This window comes from Balaenoptera ricei, chromosome 1, assembly GCF_028023285.1.
Source record: "Balaenoptera ricei isolate mBalRic1 chromosome 1, mBalRic1.hap2, whole genome shotgun sequence".
In the NCBI taxonomy this organism is placed as follows: domain Eukaryota; kingdom Metazoa; phylum Chordata; class Mammalia; order Artiodactyla; family Balaenopteridae; genus Balaenoptera; species Balaenoptera ricei.
The window spans coordinates 135,471,435-135,495,011 of record NC_082639.1 but is presented as its reverse complement, the minus strand read 5'-3'; the positions used below and the strand labels follow the sequence as shown (position 1 = coordinate 135,495,011).

The 23,577-nt window shown below is 40.1% G+C and overlaps 1 protein-coding gene across 1 annotated transcript in view; it reads left to right on the top strand.

Annotated features, from left to right (window-relative positions):
• LOC132373402 (ankyrin repeat domain-containing protein 45) overlaps positions 1–23,577 on the top strand; it is a 154,999-nt gene that overhangs the window by 113,468 nt on the left and 17,954 nt on the right. The window contains exons 23-25 of the mRNA XM_059936495.1: positions 1,885–1,936; positions 13,371–13,519; positions 15,655–15,780. Coding sequence (XP_059792478.1) covers positions 1,885–1,936; positions 13,371–13,519; positions 15,655–15,780 — 327 coding nt within the window. The remainder of the gene's footprint in view (positions 1–1,884; positions 1,937–13,370; positions 13,520–15,654; positions 15,781–23,577) is intronic.

The window sequence follows — 23,577 nt, the reverse complement described above, 5'->3', positions numbered from 1 at the left end:
ATGTCTTATTGAGATGTGTTTAGATATCAAACTGGTGTTTATTCTGAAAGTGACACGGTTCAAGAATCTGGTCAGTGGCACCTCACTTTTAGAGAAGTCACATGTATGTCCAGGCTTTCATGATTTTCTCTTTGTGGGAGGAGTCGGTTCCTATTGGTGTCTTATGCAACGTCATTCTGTGGCAGTTTTACAGAGCTGGTAGTTTGAAGGGGTCTTAGCTGCTGACTGTGAACCGTTGCAAGCAGGGCTGGAGCACAGTATGTGGGTGTCATGTGCAGGCTAATAATTTGGTACCTTCCCATTGCTGATTCAGTGTTATCAAGTGAGAAGAAAAATTTAATAAAAATTGTATACTCAGGGAATTCCCTGGTGGTCCAGTAGTTAGGACTTTGTGCTTTCACTGCCAAGGGCACGGGTTCCATCCCTGGTCAGGGAACTAAGATCCCGCAAGATGTGTGGTGACAAAAAAAAGAAAAAAAATTGTATACTTCATTCCTATATCCAAAATGAGTGATTAATGTGACTTCTCTAAACCAAAAACAACACACACTTAACTTTAATTGCTTAAACTTTAGATGACAAACCAGTTGTTCCTTGTAAATAGGAAGATACCATGCATGATTTGGGTGCAGAATTTCAGCCATCTGTACCTGACCATCCTAGAGAACTTTCAGTTGTTTAGTCCCAGGGCTGTTGATGTGGCCAAGTGGAAGCTCCAGAAGGACTCAAACCTAGAGGACAAGCTCCATGTAGAGCCATGCCTGGGACATGGTGGGAATTGGACAAATACCTATTGCATGAATGAACAGAGATTGGTTAGCCCAGAGTGGACCTCTTTCTTCAGTTATGTCAGGAGTTATCTGTAGGAAACATGACCTACTTGACACCATATTTTCTCATTATTCCACTTGTTTTTGCACTCCCGATAGACTGGCTCCCCAAACAGCTTCTCTGTTGGCCACCCTCTAGTGGCACGCTATCTATGAGAATTCTCCTTGATGCACAGTGAAGTGTACACTAGTGTTTTCTAAGAAATATTAGGCACAGTAGTTATGTAAGCTACTACACAGCATCCATTGCACTATGAGTGTGAGCCTGGGGAAAGCAGCAGAATTGACAGGGAAGATTTGAGCTAAATATCTCCCCCAAACGCTAATCTAAGTGAGATTTCTTCTACCGTACTTCTTTTTTAAAAAATTTTATTTATTTAATTTATTTATTTTTGGCTGGGTTGGGTCTTCGTTGCTGCACGCGGGCTTTCTCTAGTTGCGGCGAGCGGGGACTACTCTTTGTTGTGGTGCGCAGGCTTCTCATTGCGGTGGCTTCTCTTGTCGTGGAGCACGGGCTCTAGGCACGCGGGCTTCAGTAGTTGTGGCTTACGAGATCTATAGCACAGGCTCAGTAGTTGTGGCGCACGGGCTTAGTTGCTCCGTGGCATGTGGGATCTTCCTGGACCAGGGCCCAAACCTGTGTCCCCTGCATCGGCAGGCAGATTCTTTTTTTTTTTTAATTAATTAATTAATTTATTTATATTTTTGTCTGTGTTGGGTCTTCGTTTCTGTGCGAGGGCTTTCTCTAGTTGCGGCAAGCGGGGGCCACTCTTCATTGCGGTGCGCGGGCCTCTCACTATCGCGGCCTCTCTTGTTGCAGAGCACAGGCTCCAGACGCGCAGGCTCAGTAGTTGTGGCTCATGGGCCTAGTTGCTCCGTGACATGTGGGATCTTCCCAGACCAGGGCTCGAACCCGTATCCCCTGCATTGGCAGGCGGATTCTCAACCACTGTGCCACCAGGGAAGCCCCTACCATACTTCTTTCTCTCAGATTTTAAAGCCAGTAATGCACTTGGTGTAATTAGAAATTAATGTGTTTCTTAACTTCTCACAGAAATTATATGAAATTTTGGAAACCAACAAACGAGATGCTGTCAAAGAACTAGGTAAGTAGTTGGAATATCTAATTTCCTGAAATCACCCCTTATCATCCCGTAATTTAACCAAAGGAAGACAAGTTCATGTTTTCATTTAATCATTGACTCATTCGTTTATTCATTCAATAAGCATTTATTGAACCCATTTAATAGGCCAGGTGTACATAAAGTGTAGATCCTGGTGGGAAGTGTGAGCATGTCAATAGATAATTGCAGAAAGAGGAGTTCTATTATTTGCTATGGAAGCATAAAAGAAAAAATGAAGAGTGCAGAAAGTGTATTAAGGTGGCAAGATCAGATTCCTTAAGGCAGAGGTCCCCAACCTTTTTGGCACCAGGGACCAGTTTCTTGGAAAACAATTTTTCCACAGATGGGGGGATGGTTTTGGGATGATTCAAGCACATTACATTTATTGTGCACTTTATTTCTATTATTATTACATTGTGTTGCTTATGTCCAGTCTACTCCGTAATCTCGTTTTGGTGGCTGTCACTGCAGAAAACCCTGCTTCACAAAGATAGGATGTTGGAAATGGAAGCAGCCTTTTCAGTGCTTTTGTGGCAATCTCAGGGTATTCTGCCTTGACTTTAATCCAGAACATATGGAGATTTGAAGTTGTCTCAAACATACTTTTAAGGCCACCGTCATTTGCGACCTCAAGCAGTTGATCCTCTTCTAGCACAGACAAAGTCGATTCACCTGGCTTATTCACAAATGGGTCGCAGATCCATTCCTTCCCAGTTCGGGGGTCTTTTGTGGTTGGGAAGTAATGCTCAAACTCTTTTGAAAGCTGAGGTAGGTGATCATGCACCAGCTGGGAGAGAGAAGGCCCTGGCTCAGTCTCTTTCAAAATCTCTGCTAATGTTTAAAACATGTCAAAAATCCCAGTGTTCCCTCGTCGTCCCCATAATTCCAGTTTGGCTTTGAATGCAGCCACTTTATCTGCCGACTTGAACACAGTTGTCGTTCTCCCCTGAAGTGACAGATTGAGTTCATTGAGCAGGTTGAATATGTCACACAAGTAAGCAAGTTTTGCGACCCATTCTGTGTCACTGAAATATGCTGCCAGTGGTGACTGTTTTTCTAAAAGAAATCTCTGGAGTGGCTCTCGTAACTCAAAAACACTGGCCAGTGATCTACCTTTAGAAAGCCATCTCACTTCTGTGTATAAGAGAAGACTTGTGTGCTCTGCGTCCATCTCCTCACAGAGCTGCGCGAACAGACGTGAGTTAAGGACATGTACTTTAAATTTAGTTGATAATTTTAATCATATCCTGCAAAACGTTGTTAAGTTCAGGTGACATTTTTCGGCTAGCCAGCATTTCTCTGTGGATGACACAGTGCGTAGACTCACATTCAGAAGCGACCTCTTTGACCCGAGTAGTGAAACCAGAAAGATGTCTAGTCATGGCAGCCGTTCCATCCATGCATATACCGACACAAAATGACCAATTCAGTTTTCCTGATATGTAATCATTCAGAGACTTGAATAGTTCTGCAGCTGTGGTGTTGGTTGGCAACAAAAGTGCACATAACATATCCTCATGCACATCCTCCTGAAATATATATCGCACAAAAACAAGCGTTGTTGCCTTGATGTCAACATCAGTAGACTCGTCAACCTGGATTGTGTACCACAGTGACTCCTCTCTAACAGTTGTGCCTCACTAACCTCTGCTATTTCACCAATTCATCTAGCTTCACCAATTCATCTAGCTTCACCAATTCATCTAGCCAAAAGAAGAACACGTGTCACCTTTTGAACTGCAGCCTCTCCTAAAAGTTCATGACAAATGTCCTTAGCAGCAGGCAGGATCAACTCTTCACCAATAGTAAAGAGCTTCTTAGCTTTAGCAATATGGTTAGCCACTAAGAATGATGCTCTCAGTGCAGACACATTTGATGAAATGGTGGCCTTCAATAATTGCTTCTGTTCTTCGTGTTCACACTTTTTTCTTTTGAAAACTCCAAAGGTTTGTCTTTTAATGCAGCATGCTTGGTCTCCATGTGGCAAAGCAGTTTTGAAGGTTTCATAGTTCCATTGGATAGCAGGTCGCCACATATTATACAAAGTGGGCTTGGAGAATGTGAATCACCTGTTGCAATGAACCTATAATTTAAGTAAGACTCTTGGTATTTTCTTTTCTTGCTTTTTAAATTAATTTTTAAATTTTTATTGGAGTATAATTGCTTTACAATGTTGTGTTAGTTTCTGCTGTACAATGAAGTGAATCAGCTATATGTATACATGTATCCCCTCCCTCTTGGTCCGCCTCCCACTGCCCCCATTCCACCCATCTAGGTTGTCACAGAGCACCGAGCTGAGCTCCCTGTACTATACAGCAGGTTCCCACTAGCAATCTATTTTACACATGGTAGTGTATTTATGTCAAACCTAATCTCCCAATTCGTCCCACCCTCCCCTTCCCCCCCCGTGTCCATATGTCTGTTCTCTACGTCTACATCTATATTCCTGCCCTGCAGATAGGTTCATCTGTACCATTTTTCTAGAATCCACATATATGCGTTACTATACAATATTTGTTTTTCTCTTTCTGGCTTACTTCACTCTGTATGACAGACTCTAGGTCCATCCACATCTCTACAAATGACCCAATTTCGTTCCTTTTTATGGCTGAGTAATATTCCATTGTATATATATACCGCATCTTCTTTATTCATTCATTTGTTGTTGGACATTTAGGTAGTTTCCATGTCCTGGCTATTATAAATAGTGCTGCAATAATCATTGGGGTACATGTATCCTTTTTTAAAAAATTTTATTTAAATTTATTTATTTTTGACTGCGTTGGGTCTTTGTTGCTGCATGCAGTCTTTTCTCTAGTTGTGGTGAGTGGGGGCTACTCTTCGTTGCGGTGCGCGGGTTTCTCATTGTGGTGGCTTCTCTTGTTGTGGAGCATGGGCTCTAGGCACGTGGGCTTCAGTAGTTGTAGCACGTAGGATTCAGTAGTTGTGGCATGTGGGATGCAGTAGTTGTGGCACATGGGCTCCAGAGCACAGGCTCAGGAGTTGTGGCGCACAGGCTTAGTTGCTCTGTGGCATGTCAGATCTTCCCGGACCAGGACTTGAACCCTTGTCCCCTGCATTGGCAGGTGGATACTTAACCACTGTGCCACCAAGGAAGCCCCCATGTGTCGTTTTGAATTATGGTGTTCTCAGGGTATATGCCCAGTAGTGGGATTGCTGGGTCATATGGTAGTTCCATTTTTAGTTTTTTAAGGAACCTGCATATTGCTCTCCACAGTGGCTGTATCAATGTACATTCCCACCAACAGTGCAAAAGGGTTCCCTTTTCTCCACACCCTCTCCAGCATTTATTGTGTGTAGATTTTTTGATGATGGCCATTCTGACCAGTGTGAGGTGATACTTCATTGTAGTTTTGATTTGCATTTCTCTAATAATTAGTGATGTTGAGATCTTTTCATGTGCCTCTTGGCCATCTGTATGTCTTCTTTGGAGAAATGTCTATTTAGGTCTTCCACCCAGTTTTTAGTTGAATTGTTTGTTTTTTTGATATTGAGCTCCATGAGCTCTTTGTATATTTTGGAGATGAATCCTTTGTCCATTGCTTCGTTTGCAAATATTTTCTCCCATTCTGAGGGTTGTCTTTTCATTTTGTTTATGGCTTCCTTTGCTGTGCAAAAGCTTTTAAGTTTAATTAGGTCCCATTTGTTTATTTTTGTTTTTATTTTCATTACTCTCGGAGGTGGATCAAAAAAGATCTTGCTGTGGTTTATCTCAAAGAGTGTTTTTCCTGTTTTCCTCTAAGAGTTTTATAGTGTCCAGTCTTACATTTAGTTCTTTAATCGATTTTGAGTTTATTTTTGTGTATGGTGGTGGGGAGTGTTCTAATTTCATTCTTTTACGTGTAGCTGTCCAGTTTTCCCAGCATCACTTATTGAAGAGGCTGTGTTTTCTCCATTGTATGTTCTTGCCTCCTTTGTCATAAATTAGGTGACCATAGGTGTGTGGGTTTATCTCTGGACTTTCTGTCCTGTACCACTGATATATATTTCTGTTTTTGTGCCAGTACCATACTGTCTTGATTGCTGTAGCTTTGTAGTATAGTCTGAAGTCGGGGAGCCTGATTCCTCCAGCTGCATTTTTCGTTCTCAAGATTACTTTGGCTATTCGGGGTCTTTTGTGTTTCCATATAAACTGTAAAATTTTTTGTTCTAATTCTGTGAAGAATGCCATTGATAGTTTGATAGGGATTGCATTGAATCTGTAGATTTCTTTCAGTAGTATAGTCGTCTTCACAATATTGATTCTTCCAATCCGAGGACATGGTATATTTCTCCATCTGTTTATGTCATCGTTGTTTTCTTTCATCAGTGTTTTATAGTTTTCTGAGTACAAGTCTTTTGCCTCCTTAGGTAGGTTTATTCCTAGGTATTTTATTCTTTTTGTTGCGATGGCAAATGGGATTGTTTCCTTAATTTCTCTTTCAGATTTTTTGTTGTTAGTGTATAAGAATGCAAGAGATTTCTGTGCATTAATTTTGTATCCTGCAACCTTACCAAATTCATTGATTAGTTCTAGTAGTTTTCTGGTGGCATCTTTAGGATTTTCTATGTATACTACCATGTCATCTGCAAACAGTGACAGTTTTACTTCTTCTTTTCCAATTTGGATTCCTTTTATTTCTTTTTCTTCTCTGATTGCTGTGGCTAGGACTTCCAAAACTATGTTGAATAAGAGTGGCGACAGTGGACATCCTTGTCTTCTTCCTGATCTTAGAGGAAATGCTTTCAGTTTTTCACCATTAAGAATGATGTTTGCTGTGGGTTTGTTGTATATGGCCTTTATTATGTTGAGGTAAGTTCCCTCTATGCCCATTTTCTAGAGAGTTTTATCATAAATGGGTGTTGAATTTTGGCAAAAGCTTTTTCTGCCTTTATTGAGATGATCATATGGTTTTTATTCCTTAATTTGTTAATATGGTGTATCGCATTGATTGATTTGCATATATTGAAGAATCCTCACATCCCTGGGATAAATCCCACTTGATCATGGTGTATGGTCCTTTTAATGTGTTGTTGGATTCTGTTTGCTAGTATTTTGTTGAGGATTTTTGCATCTATGTTCATCAGTGATATTGGTCTCTAATTTTCTTTTTTTGTGATATCTTTGTCTGGTTTTGGTTATCAGGGTGATGGTGGCCTTGTAGAACGAATTTGGGAGTGTTCCTCCCTCTGCAGTCTTTTGGAAGAGTTTGAGAAGGATAGGTGTTAGCTCTTCTCTAAATGTTTGATAGAATTCGCCTGTGAAGCCATCTGGTCCTGGACTTTTGTCGTTTGTTGGAAGATTTTTAATTACAGTTTCAATTTCTTTACTAGTGAAAGGTCTGTTTATATTTTCTAATTCTTCCTGGTTCAGTCTTGGAAAATTGTACCTTTCCAAGAATTTGTCCGTTTCTTCGTGGTTGTCCATTTGATTGGCATACAGTTGTTTGTACTAGTCTCTTATAATCCTTTGTATTTCTGCAGTGTCAGTTGTGATTTCTCCTTTTTCATTTCTAATTTTATTGATTTGCGTCCACTCCCTTTTTTTCTTGATGAGTCTGGCTAAAGGTTTATCAGTTTTGTTTACCTTCTCAAAGATCCAACTTTCAGTTTTATTGATCTTTGCTATTGTTTTCTTCATTTCTATTTCATTTATTTCTGCTCTGATCTTTATGATTTCTTTCCATCTACTGACTTTGGGTTTTGTTTGTTCTCCTTTCTCTAGTTCCTTTAGGTGTAAGGTTAGATTGTTTATTTGAGATTTTTCTTGTTTCTTGAGGTGAGGTTGAATTGCTATAAACTTTCCTCTTAGAACTGCTTTTGCTGCATCCCATAGGTTTTGGGTGGTCCTCTTTTCGTTGTCATTTGTTTCTATGTATTTTTAAATTTCTTCTGTGATCTCTTGATTATGTAGTAGTGCATGTTTAGCCTCCATATATTTGTGTTTTTTACAGTTTTTTTTCCCTGTAATTGATATCTAATCTCATAGCGTTGTGGTAAGAAAAGATGCTTCATATCGACATATATACACTACCGAGTGTAAAATAATTAGCTAGTGGGAAGCAGCATGGTATAGGGAGATCAGCTCAGTGCTTTCCGATGACCTAGAGAGGTGGGGTAAGGAGAGTGGGAGGGAGGCTCAAGAGAGAGGGGATATGGGGATATATGTATGCATATGGCTGATTCACTTTGTTGTACAACAGAAACTAACACAGTATTGTGAAGCAATTATACTCCAATAAAGATCTATTAAAAAAAAAAGAAAGAAACGATGCTTGATACGCTTTCAATTATCTTAAATTTTCCGAGCCTTTATTTGTGACCCAAGACATGATCTGTCCTGGAGAATCTTCCATGTGCACTTGAGAAGAAATTGTATTCTGCCACTTTCAGGTGGAATGTCATATAAATATCAGTTAAATCTTTCTGGTCTGTTGTGTCATTTGAAGCTTGTGTTTCCTTATTTATTTTCTGTTTGGATGGTCTGTCCATTGGTGTAAGTGTGGTGTTAAAGTCCCCTACTATTATTGTGTTACTGTCGATTTCCCCTTTTATGGCTGTTAACATTGGCCTTATGTATTGAGGTGCTCCTATGTTGGGTGCATAAGTATTTATAACTGTCATATCTTCGTCTTGGATTGATCCCTTGATCATTATGTAGTGTCCTTCCTTATCTCTTCTAACAGTCTTTATTTTAAAGTCTATTTTATCTGATATGAGTATTGCTACTCCAGCTTTCTTTTGATTTCCATTTTCATGGACTATCTTTTTCCATCCCTTCACTTTGAGTCTGTATGTGTCCCTAGGTCTGAAGTGGGTTTCTTATAGACAGCATATATATGCATCTTGTTTTTGTATCCATTCAGCGAGCCTGTGTCTTTTGGTTGGAGCATTTAATCCATTTACATTCAAGGTTATTATCGATATGTATGTTCCTATCACCATTTTCTTAATTGTTTTGGGTTTGTTTTTGTGGGTCATTTTCTTCTCTTGTGTTTCCCACCTAGTGAAGTTTCTTTAGCATTTGTTGTAAAGCTGGTTTGGTGGTGCTGAATTCTCTTAGCTTTTGCTTATCTGTAAAGCTTTTGATTTCTCCATCGAATCTGAATGAGATCCTTGCTGGGTAGAGTAATCTTGGTTGTAGGTTTTTCTCTTTCATCACTTTTAGTATATCCTGCCACTCCCTTCTGGCCTGCAGAGTGTCTGCTGAAAAATCAGCTGATAACCTTATGGGGATTCCTTTGTATGTTATTTTTGGTTTTTCTCTTGCTGCTCTTAATATTTTTTCTTTGAATTTAATTTTTGTTAGTTTGAGTAATATGTGTCTTGCTGTGTTTTTCTTAGGGTTTGTCCTGTATGGGACTCTCTGCACTTCCTGGACTTGGGTGACTATTTCCTTTCCCATGTTTGGGAAGTTTTCGCCTATAATCTCTTCAAATATTTTCTGACTCTTTCTTTTTCTCTTCTTCTTATGGGACCCCTATAATCTGAATGTTGGTGAGTTTAGTGTTGTCCCAGAGGTCTCTGAGATTGTCTTTAATTCTTTTCATTGTTTTTTCTTTATTCTGCTCTTCGGCAGTTTTTCCCACCATTCTGTCTTACAGCTCACTTATTCATTCTTCTGCCTCATTTATTCTGCTCTTGATTCCCTCTAGTGTATTTTTCATTTCAATTATTATGCTGTTCATCTCTGTTTGTTCTTTAGTTCTTCTAGATCTTTGTTAAACATTTCTCTTATTTTCTCGATCTGTGCCTCCATTCTATTTCCAAGATTGTGGATCAGCTTTACTATCATTACTCTGAATTCTTTTTCAGGTAGATTACCTATTTCCTCTTCATTTATTTGGTCTTGTAGGTTTTTACCTTGGTCCTTCATCTGTGACATATATTTTTGTTGTCTCATTGTTTTTTTTCCTGATGGGTGGGATTTTGTTCCTGTCTTACTGGTTGTTTGGCCTGAGGCTTCCAGCACTGGAGTTTGTAGGCTGTTAGCTAGAGCTGGGTCTTGTTGCCAAGATGAGAACCTCTGGGAGACCTCACTCTGATGAATATTCCCTGGGGTCTGAGGTTCTTTGTTAGTCCCATGGTTTAGACTCAGAGTTCCCACTGCAGGAGCTCAGGCCCGACCCCTGGCTCATGAATCAAGATCCTGCAAGCCTTGCAGGGCAGAAAAAGAAAAAAAAAAAGGAGCAGAACAATAACAAAGAGTAAAACAGAAAATAAGATTAGAAAACTAACAGATATGTTAGAAAAAATAAAAATATAGATGAAACAACAACTGGAAGGTGAAACAGAATCACAATAGCGAAAAAGAGGAGAAAAAAAGGGGAAAAGGCCTTGGCTGTTGGGGGTGGGGCTTAGGCAGGGGCGGGGTTTAGGTGGTTGGCGGGGCCTATGCTTAGGACCCACAGGGCCTGAAAAGGCCCTAGGGGGATGGGGGGTGAGGGTTAGGCTCAATGTGGCAAGAGGGGCCCAGGAGTGCCTCAGGCCTCAGAGGGCAGAGGACCAGGTCCAGGACCCCAGCAGGCTCCCTGGGCACCAGTGGGTGGGGGAAATATTAGGCATGTCCCCCTGATCCTCCGATCCCAGAGGGTCCCTTCCCATTGGCCTCTCTTCTTCTGCCCCCCACCCCATGCCCCTAGGACCCCTGCAGATGGAGAGAGCCTTGGAGGCGGAGGATTAGGCCCAGGAACAGACTTCCCAGGGCCCGAGTGTGTGGGGAAAACACCCACGGAACTTCCCCTGCTCCTCCAATCCCAGAGGGCCCCTCCCTGTCCGCTTCTCCTTTTTGTCCCCCCTCCCCAGGACCAGCATCATTCAGAGGGGGCCTTGGAGGGTGAAAGACTCAGCCTGGAAGCCCAGCAGGCTACTTGCAGGCCGATTGGGCAGGGAAAACACTAGGTGTGGTTTCCTCTGATCCTCTGCATCCCTGAGGGTCCCTGCAGGCATGGGAACCCCTACCCTCTCCCAGCCACCCCTCAGCGGTGCTGGTCCTGTCCGGCCTCCACTTCTCCTTCCCCCTCACTCCCCCCACGTCCTATCCAGTCGCTCAGGGGTTCCTCCCGCCTCCTTGGGCATCGAGTTCCCCCACCAGTGTCCGGCAGGTGCCCTAGTTGTGGGGCAACGTGAACTCCGCATCCTCCCATGCTGCCATCTTGACTCCGCCCCGCCCCCCCCCCCGTATTTTCTTTTAAGTGCAGCTTTCTTTTTGTTGGCAGTCTTAGAGTCTTCTGCTGTATCATCATTGGGTCTTAACCCCTTTTCAAAGAAGCTCTCCAGTGATGCTTGTTTTTTATTCATTTTGGCTAGGGTTAGCTTGTGGGCTTACCAAAACTGTGATTGAGACAAGTGCAGAGTGCGGGAAAGAGGTGCAGATGGAGGTGGAGAATAAAATAATGGGCAAAAAAAAAAAAATAATAAAATAACGGGTGGGCCATGCACGGCCTAAAATAACTGTCGGATTCTGACTTAAAGCCTGCCCCCAGATGCAGCTGTACAATTGAAGTACCTCAACTCACTTGCCACTATAAAGCCTGCCACCAGGTGCAGCTTAGTTGTCACTTGCCACTCACTGATAGGGTTTTGATATGAGTCTGCAAGCAATTGATTTATTATGGTCTCTGTGCAGTCAAACCTCTCAGCTAATGATAATCTGTATTCGCAGCCGCTCCCCAGCACTAGCGTTACCACCTCAGCTCTACCTCAGATCATCAGGCATTGGATTCTCATAAGGAGCACGCAACCTAGATCCGTTGCATGCGTTGTTCACAGGAGGGTTCACACTTGTATGAGAATCTAATGCCACTACTGATCTGACAGGAGGTGGAGCTCAGGCGGTAATGCAAGTGATGGGGAATGGCTGTAAATGTAGATGAAACTTTGCTCGCTCGCCTGCCGCTCACCTCCTGCTGTGTGGCCTGGTTCCTAACAGGCCACGGATTGGTACTTTTCCATGGCCCGGGGCTTGGGGACCCCTGCCTTAAGGTTGTAAGAAAAAGACACATGAAGATTACCTTTGACAGAGGGTGTTGTTTTTGTTTTGCTTTACTTTGCAAAGGAATGTGGAGCTGCAAGGGATGTCATTTCTTGAGCATCTACAGTCACTCTGCTGGAGTTGAAACGTACAGGGGAGTCCTAGGATTTTATACAAAACTTCTCGGGTCTTTTTTTCTCATATGTGGGCTGTGGGCCAAGCTCTCAGTGTGTGCAGAAGTATCTAATAGAGAGCCTGGCATATGGTAACATCCTAACAAATGGACGTTATTGTAAAAGAAATAAAGCAAAACCACTTTGTATTCATAACCACATTGTAAGATGCCATATGGATTTATGAGGATCATACTTTCCACATCAAAACTGAAAGAACATGGTCTAATGAACGAAATTGTAAGTTTGGAGACAATAGGTCAGAATATTTTGGCAGCGTCTCAGAAAATCCCGGACCCATTGTTTCCATTTACGTATTAAGCAGATTTTTATTTCCGTGCTTTTAAAGATTAGGGGCCTAGGAGTTGCTGTTTTATGTTTTAGACCACTATGGAATATTACGAAGTTTTCTTGATTCAGTCATGTGAAAGGGAGTGCCTGTTCCTATGTGGTTACTGCAACCTATTACTGAATGCTAATTATATCAGGAATTGTGTTAATGGCTTTATATGCATTATTTCATTTAATCTGTATAATTGCTCCATGAGGCAAATACCATTATCATCTTCATTTTATAGATAATGAAACTGAGGCTTAGAAAGGTTAACTCCCCTGAGGTCCTATGGATGGTAAGTGGTGAGCTAGATCTCAAGCCCAGGTGTATCAGACACTAAAACCTATGTTCTCCACCATGGTGTCCTTCATTTCACTGCTCAGCTCATTTCAGTTAAAAAATGATTGAGTACCTTCCAGATGTCAGGCGTTGTGCTCAAGGTTAGGATTACAAGGATGAAACAGATGCAGTTTAAGCCTTGACTCTCAGTCAGTCCTTTGACTTCTCATGCTTGTTGAGGAGGAAAAATATGAGATTTGATCTCAGAAAGACCCACCAGCGAAAGTCCAGGGGCACTTTTATTCAGTCATTTGTTCATCCACCCACCAAAAATTATATAATATGGAGGATGAGACAAATAAGGAAAAATAATAATATTATAATGTAATGAGTTCATAATGTAGATATGTAGGAGATGCCATGGGAATAAGATGGAGTGATTTTCTCTTAGCTGGTGAAGGAAGCCTTTTTTCAATTCTCTCATCCGTAAAATAAAGATGAAAATAACTTTAGTCCTACTGGTCTCACAAGTTCTATATGAGACAAGAATGAAAGGATATTGTATAAATACTTTGGAAATTATAAACTATTATGCAAATATTTGTTATTATTGTGGTTATTGAATTGTTTGCTTACTGATAATTTTATTTGCTTCAGGACTCATAGAGCATGAGGGTCGTGATGTTGTCATTGCTTTGAAGACTAAGCAGGCAATCCGGAACGTGATTGCTAAAGCTCTGAAAAGCCTCACCTTCCTTTGGTCAAGAGGCATTATTGATAAACATGAGGGCATTGAGATGAATAAGGTAAGAAAGCAATTTTCCATATTGCTGGATTCCACAAGCCGAACACTCAAGCCTGCAGTGCTACTCTAGCAGAGTGTAATTAGTGAGGGAGATTGGGAAAAGGGTGAGTCATGACAGTTGTAAACTTTGTAATTGCCTAAGTCTTTGTTAATGCCAATGGCAACTAGTGCCAGCACTACCTGGTTCACTCCATGTCAAAACCACTTGGTTGCAAGTAACAGAACCAATCTGAGCTAGGTTTAGCAAAGAAATGGAGTTGGAGGATTTATTATAAGGACACAGAGCACTTTACAGATCCCATGGTAACCAGACCACATGGCCAGACCTCAGGAAGGGACTTGAACAATGACCTAGAAAGCTTTCAGATTCTGCATTTCTTATCAGGGTTGCCCCTCTGTGGAATCTTCTTTTGGCTCCCTCTACAAAGTCATTAGATTTTTCTGCCTGTCTGTCCATTGGTGGAATATGTAATGCCCAGGCCCACCAGCTGTGGCAAGGGAGGTGGTAATTTCATAATGTTAACATAGACAGGAGGGGACTATCGTGTATGTGTGTGTGTGTGTGTGTGAGTGAGTGTGTGTGTGTGTGTGTGTGTGTGTGTGTGTGTGTGTTGGTGAAGATCAGGGAGGGGACAGTTCTGAGAGGAACAGTGAGGACACCCTAAGTGGTTAGCTGATAAATGGACTTTTGAAAAATTATAAATTTGCAAAAAAAAATTAGGAACATAAGACAGAGGAAAAAATGTTTAATGTTTAATCCTACCACTCTATCACTTCTACCATCTAGACTGCAAATTGTGAAAATAGGAAAGTTTTTTTCTATTCTGTACAATGGTATATCGGCTTCCTAGCATAAAAAAGAAAAATGGAAGTTCTGGTCCCACATTCTGCCTGTGTATTCCCAAGGATAAGCTGCTCCTGGGTGTCACATGCTTTTCCTTGTCACTGGTCCCTTTCAGCCACAGGCCACATGGACTGTGCTTCTGGATATTTCCTGCACATAGTCCCTCTCCTTGGCCCCAGAAGGGAAGTGGGCGTGGGACAGGCCAGCTTTCCCTGTTATAGCTCTACCTCATTAGTCTATAAGGTCATGGCACAGGACTAAATGGGTAATATGATTTCTCCTTAGTGTCTGTCAAAGGGACGAAAAAGACCGCTTTACAGTATTCTTCAAGTTACACCTCTGTGCACATTGTGTTTTGTATTTTTGTATATTGTTCCCTTCTTACTTTGGATATTATATAAGATTCAATTGAATGCTTGATACCCATTAGTTAAAATAAATAAATAATAGCCCTTATGAAGAGAGAGTCTTATTTTTTCCTATAGGTTTATTTAGAAAGGTAATGGGTAAATCAATCATTCAACAGTTATTTATTGAATGCCTACTAACTGCCTAATTGTCAGCTAAAGAGATATAATTATCAATCCCAGGTCATAAAGAGCTAGGTAAATCTAGCCAGTTTAATTGAGTAAATATTTGTTGAACACCTACTACATGCCATGGGGTCTTGAAAAGTCCATGGACTCTTCCTCTTTTTTTCATTTAGTCACTTATTCAGCCAATCAACAAAAGTTACATGTAACAGATAAGTAGAAATAATAATACTACAATGTAATGAGTTCCATAAGGGAGATTTGTAAGAGATACCATGGGAATAAGGCAGGTAAGTGATTATCTCTTACCCGGTGGGGGGAATCAGAGAAGGCTTCTAAGAGGCTACAAAACTAGAAATATATCCTCCAAAATTAGAAGAACTTAGAGAAGCAAATTATTCACATGAAAAAAAATTTGAGAGAAAGTGGCATTAAATCATATGGTAATCAACTGTGAATTTTAGATAATTTGAGTTTAAGATAGGGTAGACTACAACTGTTAATTGGATTATAAAAATGATAAATTCAATATGAGTTAATATACCAGTGGAAATAGTAATAAAGATAGTAATAAGGGGGAGAATAGGGACAAAAAAAAAAAAAGGTTAGAGGACAATTTAAATAGGGTGAGAGAAGCTCTGAGTCAAAATCATGGTTAGATTTGCATAACAGTATTTTATTTAGATTTCCTTCATTTTTACTTACTGTCCCTTTTCTGTTACAGGATCTGATCACCATTATTTTGATTGTTCCTTTTAGGTGCTTCTTGCAAAAATAAAATCACTGAATAACTTTCCAATGGCAATTCCGCCCCCTACTCCTGACAAATATCTTCATAATATCATTTGGCTAGAAAATAAAGATGTTCTCATTGAGTTCTTCAAGGTAAAGATTCTGTCTTCTATTCTAGCTCAGGTTCAATGATAATTGTTTTTCATTTTTTCCACTCCCTAATGCAAGATTAACAAAAAAACTTATCCAAAGCAAGAATCCTTTAATGACCAGTGAAGGGTAAGTCAAAACGGAGGCCTAGAAAACCCCAGAAGAGTAGATTTCATTTTGAGCCTAAAGGGCAAAGATATTTTTTATAATTGCTTATCTGCTTAGGGTGAGTTATCTATGTTTCCTGATTATTACCAATTCCATCTTAGCCTCTGTGCCAGAGACTGTTCTAGGTTTGGGGATATGGCAGTGAACAAAATAAATAAGTCCCTGCTTTCATGGACTTTGTATTTTATGGATAGAGATTGACAATAAACACACCCACGAGTAAATGTATAGTCTGTCAGATGGTGACAAATGCTATATGGAGAAAAGGTGAAAAAAGCGAATATAGCTAGACAGCTATTTTATATGGGTGGTTAGGGAAGACTGCTCTACTAAGTTTCCTTTGGAAAAAGATCTGAAATAAGTGTGGGAGCATACCATATAGATACCCAGGAGAAGGCAAGTGCAATGCCCTGAGGTGTGTTGTGTTCAAGGAACATCACAAAGGCCCCTGTGGTCGGAACAATGATGGAGGGAGGAGATGAAGCCTGAGCAGTTGTGGAGAGCCTGAGTTTGTAGAACTTTGTAGGTCATTGTAAGGACTTTGGCTTTTAGTCTGAATTAAATGGAAACACATTGAAAGGTTTGAAGAGAGAAGAAACATGATCTAACTTATACTTAGAAATGATCATCTGTTGATGTGTTGAGAACAGGCTGTAAGGGGTCAAGAGCAAGCCAGGGAATCCAGTTAGGAGGTGATTACAATAATGTAGGCAAGAGATGACAGTGGCTTGGATGAGTGAAAGTGGTGAGAAGTGGTCAGACTCTTAATAGGTTTTGAAGAGAGAGCATATAGATGTTGATGGAGTGAATGTTAGAGAGAAGGAATGACTTCTAGGATTTTAGTCTGAAATTAGAAAATAGTCTGAAAATAGAGTAACCATTTACTTGGATGGGGAAGAGAAGATTTATATGGGGAGAGACAAGAAGTTGCTTCTGAAGAGGTTAAATTTGAGCAAGCTATTAGACATCCAAGTGGAACTGCTAAGTAGGCAGTTAGATACATGACTGGAAGGCAGGTGGGAGGCCAAACCGGAGAAAGACATTTCAGAGCTGTCAGCATAAAGCTGATATTTAAGGTCTTGAAACTTGATAATTTAAGGAATTATTATAGACAACCAAGGATCGAGTCTTGAGCTATCCAACATTTAGAGGTGGGGAGATGAGGAAGAATTAGCAAAAAGAATTGAGGATAGAAAAAGTGATCAGATTGATGGTTACCGGAGGTGGGGAGAGGAAGCTGGGTGAATTGAAGTGGGTCAAAGGGTACAAACGTCCAAGTTATAAGATAAATACTGGGTATACAACATGATGACTGTAGTTATATAGTCATATATTTATAGTATGTTTGAAAGCTGCTAAGAGAGTAGGTTCTAAAAGTGCTTATCACAAGGAAAAAAATTTTTTTTGTAACTATATGAGGTGATGTATGTTAACTAAACTTATTGTAGTAATCATTTTGCAATATGTGTATGTCAAGTCATTATGCTGTACACCTTAAACTTATATAGTGCTGTACGTCAATTATATCTCAATAAAACTGGGAAAAAAAGAATTGAGTTATCTATCACATAGGAGGAAAATAAAAAAGAATGGTGTCCCAGAGCCAAGTGAAGAAAATATTTCAAGAAGGAGAAAGTGATCAACTATGTCAAATGAGGCTGAGATATCAAATAAGATGAAGACTGAAAATTAACTATTAGATTTAATAATGTAGAGGTCAGTTTTTTAAAAAAGAGGATCTGTAAATATGAATTTTTAGGTGAAAATTCCAAAATTTTAAAACTTGGTAACAAGTATAGAATTTTAAAAATACAGTGCAAGCCAAACAAAATATATCTGTGGATTGGGTGTGACTCACAGACCACCAATTTGTGGCTTTAGTTTTAAATGGCTATTATATGAATTATAGAGATAATAACTTTTTTGTCAACTTGTTAAAACCTGTTAGATTTTTGGAATCAGGAAAACTCTTTGACGAAGAACAGTACTTGCTTTACTACAAATTTGGTTGTACTGTACCTTGTTGTCTAGTCATGGAGATATATGTCATCTGTTTATCCATAATGAGGGGACATTTTCCTTGTTTTCTGGAAAGACAGTGATCATAGTGGAGTTTCTACTGAGCTTTGAATGTCTGATTTCATTCAGGCCATACTAATGTTTTCTTCCTGCCAGAAATATTTGAATTTTTCTTTTGAAATTGATTTCATATTTTGAATTGAGTTAAATTAAGACTTCTTTGGTTGAAAGTAACAAAACCCTACTTGAACTAGTTTAAGCAAAAGGGGAGCTTACTGAAAATATATTGTGGTGGTATACAGAAGCTAAGAAACAGTTGACAAACTAACCTTGAGCAGGGTGGGAATCAGGCCAGCTCTGGGATGTCAGTGGTAGGAATTTGTGGACCCTTCCTGTAGCACTTGGCTATGATGACTCAGTTCTCAACTCCCAGGCTCTTTGTCCCTCAGTTCAAATTCTTGAGAGAGAAATCCAACTGGCTTAGCTTGAACCAGATCTCCAGCTTTGGGAAGGACAAGTGTGGCTGTGAGGGGGAGGAAACCTGATGGGCAGGGGCCATTGGGGGTAGTTTGGAAAACAGACCTCAAATAAACGAGGGTGGGAGGTGAGGGATGGGCCTGGACTGGAAAGAAGGTATCTAAAGGGTGTTTATTACAATCTGCATCCTGTTCAGTTTTTTAAAATATCCAACTTGAAAATAAAATTTGAATTTGGGGTTCTTTATAGGTAATACTTTCACAAGTATAATTAATGGACCATCCTGCAGTGAATGGGGGAGGAATGGGAAAAACAATGAGAAAGAACTCCAGACATTAATGGTTTCCATACACCTGAGGTGACTCTATAACCAGGGCACAACCTTCTTCTCCTCCTTAACCTGCCATGCCAATGCAAAGCTGCCGGACCCTCTCCACCCACTTACAGATACAGCTCACTCTTTAAGTGGCCCTTTTCCTTAATATGTTGGTTCTTGATAGCCATTTAAGTCAGATTTCATTAGGGTAAAGAAAAATGTGATGAATTGGGAGCACATGGGCATTATTCTCATTAGGAACAGCCCAGGGATTGCGTGGATAACTAAAATTCCTATAATAAACAAAACAAACACCCCTCATTGTAGACATTGATTTCAGTCTTGGTCTCCATCACAGCAACAATAGTTAATTTTCACTACTCCTCCCTTCTTTCACCCTCCAACTGGTGTGGTTAATTAAAAAGGTAATAGTATATGAAGATAAGCCTAAAGACAACAGTTGGAAAAAAAAGGTCCAAAAGAGCTAGAGGGAGGATTTCAGAATGGCACCTGGGAGATTGGTTCAAGATGGCAGAGTAGAAGGATGTCCACTCACTCCCTCCTGCAAGAGCACCGGAATCACAACTAACTACTGAACAATCATCGACAGGAAGACACTGGAACTCACCAAAAAAGATACCCCACATCCAAAGACAAAGGAGAAGCTGCAACAAGACGGTAGGAGGGGCACAATCACAATAAAATCAAATCCCATAATTGCTGGGTGGGTGACTCACAAACCAGAGAACAATTATACCACAGAAGTCCACCCACTGGAGTGAAGGTTCTGAGCCCCACGTCAGGCTTCCCAACCTGAGGGTCCAGCAACGGGAGGAGGAATTCCCAGAGAATCAGACTTTGAAGGCTAGTGGGATTGGATTGCAGGACTTTGACGGGACTGGGGGAAACAGAGACTCCACTCTAGAAGGGCACACACAAAGTAGTGTGCACATCAGGACCCAGGGGAAGGAGCAGTGACCCCATAGGAGACTGAACCAGACCTACCTGCTAGTGTTGGGAGGGTCTCCTGCAGAGGCGGGGGGTGGCTGTGGCACACTGCTGGGACAAGGACACTGACAGCAGAAGTTCCGGGATGTACTCCTTGGCGTGAGCCCTCTCAGAGTCTGCCATTAGCCCCACCAAAGAGCCTGTAGGCTCCAGTGTTGGGTTGCCTCAGGCCAAACAACCAACAGGGAGGGAACTCAGCCCCATCAGCAGACAAGCAGATTAAAGTTTTACTGAGCTCTGCCCACCAGAACAACACCCAGCTCTACCCACCATCAGTCCCTCCCATCAGGAAGCTTGCACAAGTCTCTTAGGTAGCCTCATCCACCAGAGGGCAGACAGCAGAAGCAAGAAGAACTACAGTCCTGCAGCCTATGGAACAAAAACCACATTCACAGTAAGATAGACAAAATGAAAAGGCAGAGGACTATGTACCAGATGAAGGAACAAGATAAAACCCCAGAAAAACAACTAAATGAAGTGGAGGTAGGCAACCTTCCAAAAAAAGAATTCAGAATAATGATAGTGAAGATGATCCAGGACCTCAGAAAAAGAATGGTGGCAAAGATCGAGAAGATGCAAGAAATGTTTAACAAAGACCTAGAAGAATTAGAGAACAAACACCTAGATGAATTAAAGAACAAACAAAGAGAGATGAACAATACAATAACTGAAATGAAAAATACACCGGAAGGAATCAATAGCAGAATAACTGAGGCGGATAAGTGACCTGGAAGACAGAATGGTGGAATTCACTGCCACAGAACAGAATAAAGAATAAAGAATGAAAATAAATGAAGACAGCCTAAGAGACCTCTGGGACAACATTAAACGCACCAACATTTGCATTATAGGGGTCCCAGAAGGAGTAGAGAGAAAGGACCTGGGAAAATATTTGAAGAGATTATGGTCAAAAACTTCCCGAACATTGGAAAGGAAAGAGGCACCCAAGTACAGGAAGTGCAGAGAGTCCCAGGCAGGATAAACCCAAGGAGAAACACGCTGAGACACATAGTAATCAAACTGACAAAAATTAAAGACAAAGCAAAATTATTAAAAGCCACAAGGGAAGAACGACAAATAACATACAAGGGAACTCCCATAAGGTTAACAGCTGATTTCTCAGCAGAAACTCTACAAACGAGAAGGGAGTGGCGTGATATATTTAAAGTGATGAAAGGGAAGAACCTACAACTGAGATTACTCTGCCTGGCAAAAATCTCATTCAGATTCGATGGAGAAATCAAAAGCTTTACAGGCAAGCAAAAGCTAAGAGAATTCAGCACCACCACACCAATTCTACAACAAATGCTAAAGGAACTTCTTAGTGGGAAACACAAGAGAAGAAAAGGACCTACAAAAACAAACCCAAAACAATGAAGAAAATGGTAACAGGAACATACATATTGATAATTACCTTAAATGTGAATGGATTAAATGCTCCAACCAAAAGACACAGGCTTGCTGAATGGATACAAAAACAAGACCCATATATATGCCATCTACAAGAAACCCACTTCAGACCTAGGGACACATACAGACTGAAAGTGAAGGGATGGAAAAAGATATTCCATGCAAATGGAAGTCAAAAGAAAGCTGGAGTAGCAATTCTCGTATCAGACAAAATAGACTTTAAAATAAAGACTATTACAAGAGAAAAAGAAGGACACTACATAATGATCAAGGAATCAATCCATGAAGAAGTTATAACAATTGTAAATATTTATGCAGCCAACATAGGAGCATCTCAATATATAAGGCAAATGCTAACAGCCATAAAAGGGGAAATCAACAGTAACACAGTAATAGTAGGGGACTTTCACACCCCACTTTCACCAATGGACAGATCATCCAAAATGAAAATAAATAAGGAAACACAAGCTTTAAATGAGACATTAAACAAGATGGACTTAATTGATATTTATAGGACATTCCATTGGGAAACAACAGAATACACTTTCTTCTCAAATGCTCATGGAACATTCTCCAGGATAGACCATATCTTGGGTCACAAATCAAGCCTTGGTAAATTTAAGAAAATTGAAATCATATCAAGTATCTTTTCCGACCACAACGCTATGAGACTAGATGTCAATTACAGGAAAAAAACTGTAAAAAATACAAACACATGGAGGCTAAATAATATGCTCCTAAATAACCAAGAGATCACTGAGGAAATCAAAGAAAAATAAAAAAATACCTAGAAACAAATGACAATGGAAACACGATGACCCAAAACCTATGGGATGCAGCAAAAGCAGTTCTAAGAGGGAAGTTTATAGAAATACAATCCTACCTCAAGAAACAAGAAACATCTCAAATAAACAACCTAACCTTACACCTAAAGCAATTAGAGAAAGAAGAAAAAAAAAAACCCAAAGTTAGCAGAAGGAAAGAAATCATAAAGATCAGATCAGATGTAAATGAAAAAGAAATGAAGGAAACAATAGCAAAGATCAACAAAACTAAAAGCTGGTTCTTGGAGAAGATAGACAAAATTGATAAACCATTAGTCAGACTCATCAAGAAAAAAAGGGAGAAGACTCAAATCAACAGAATTAGAAATGAAAAAGGAGAAGTAACAGCTGCACTACAGAAATACAAAGGATCATGAGAGATTGCTACAAGCAACAATATGCCAATAAAATGGACAACCTGAAAGAAATAGACAAATTCTTAGAAAAGCACAACCTTCCAAGACTGAACCAGGAAGAAATAGAAAATATAAACAGACCAATCACAAGCACTGAAATTGAAACTGTGATTAAAAATCTTCCAACAAACAAATGCCCAGGACCAGATGGCTTCACAGGCGAATTCTATCAAACATTTAGAGAAGAGCTGACACCTATCCTTCTGAAACTATTCCAAAGTATAGCAGAGGGATGAACACTCGCAAACTCATTCTATGAGGCCACCATCACCCTGATACCAAAACCAGACAGAGATGTCACAAAAAAAGAAAACTACAGGCCAATATCAGTGTTGAACATAGACGCAAAAATCCTTAACGAAATACTAGCAAACAGAATCCAACAGGACATTAAAAGGATCATACACCATAATCAAGTGGGGTTTATCCCAGGATTGCAAGGATTCTTTAACGTACGCAAATCAATCAATGTGATATACCATATTAACAAATTGAAGAATAAAAACCATATGATCATCTCAACAGATGCAGAAAAAGCTTTTGAGAAAATTCAACACCATTTATGATAAAAAAAACTCTCCAGAAAGTGGGCATAGAGGGAACCTACCTCAACATAATAAAGGCCATATATGACAAACCCACAGCAAACATCATTCTCAATGATGAAAATCTGAAAGCATTTCCTCTAAGATCAGGAACAAGACAAAGATGTCCACTCTCACCACTATTATTCAACATAGTTTTGGAAGTCGTAGCCACGGCAATTAGAGAAGAAAAAGAAATAAAAGGAATACAAATTGGAAAAGAAGAAGTAAAACTGTCACTGTTTGCAGATAACATGATACTATACATAGAGAATCCTAAAGATGCTACCAGAAAACTACTAGAGCTAATCAATGAATTTGGTAAAGTAGCAGGATACAAAATTAATTCACAGAAATCTGTTGCATTCCTATACACTAATGATGAAAAATCTGAAAGTGAACTTAAGGAAACACTCCCATTTACCATTGCAACAAAAAGATTAAAATACCTAGGAATAAACCTACCCAAGGAGACAAAAGACCTGTATGCAGAAAACTGTAAGACACTGATGAAAGAAATTAAAGATGATACCAACAGATGGAGAGATATACCATGTTCTTGGATTGTAAGAATCAAC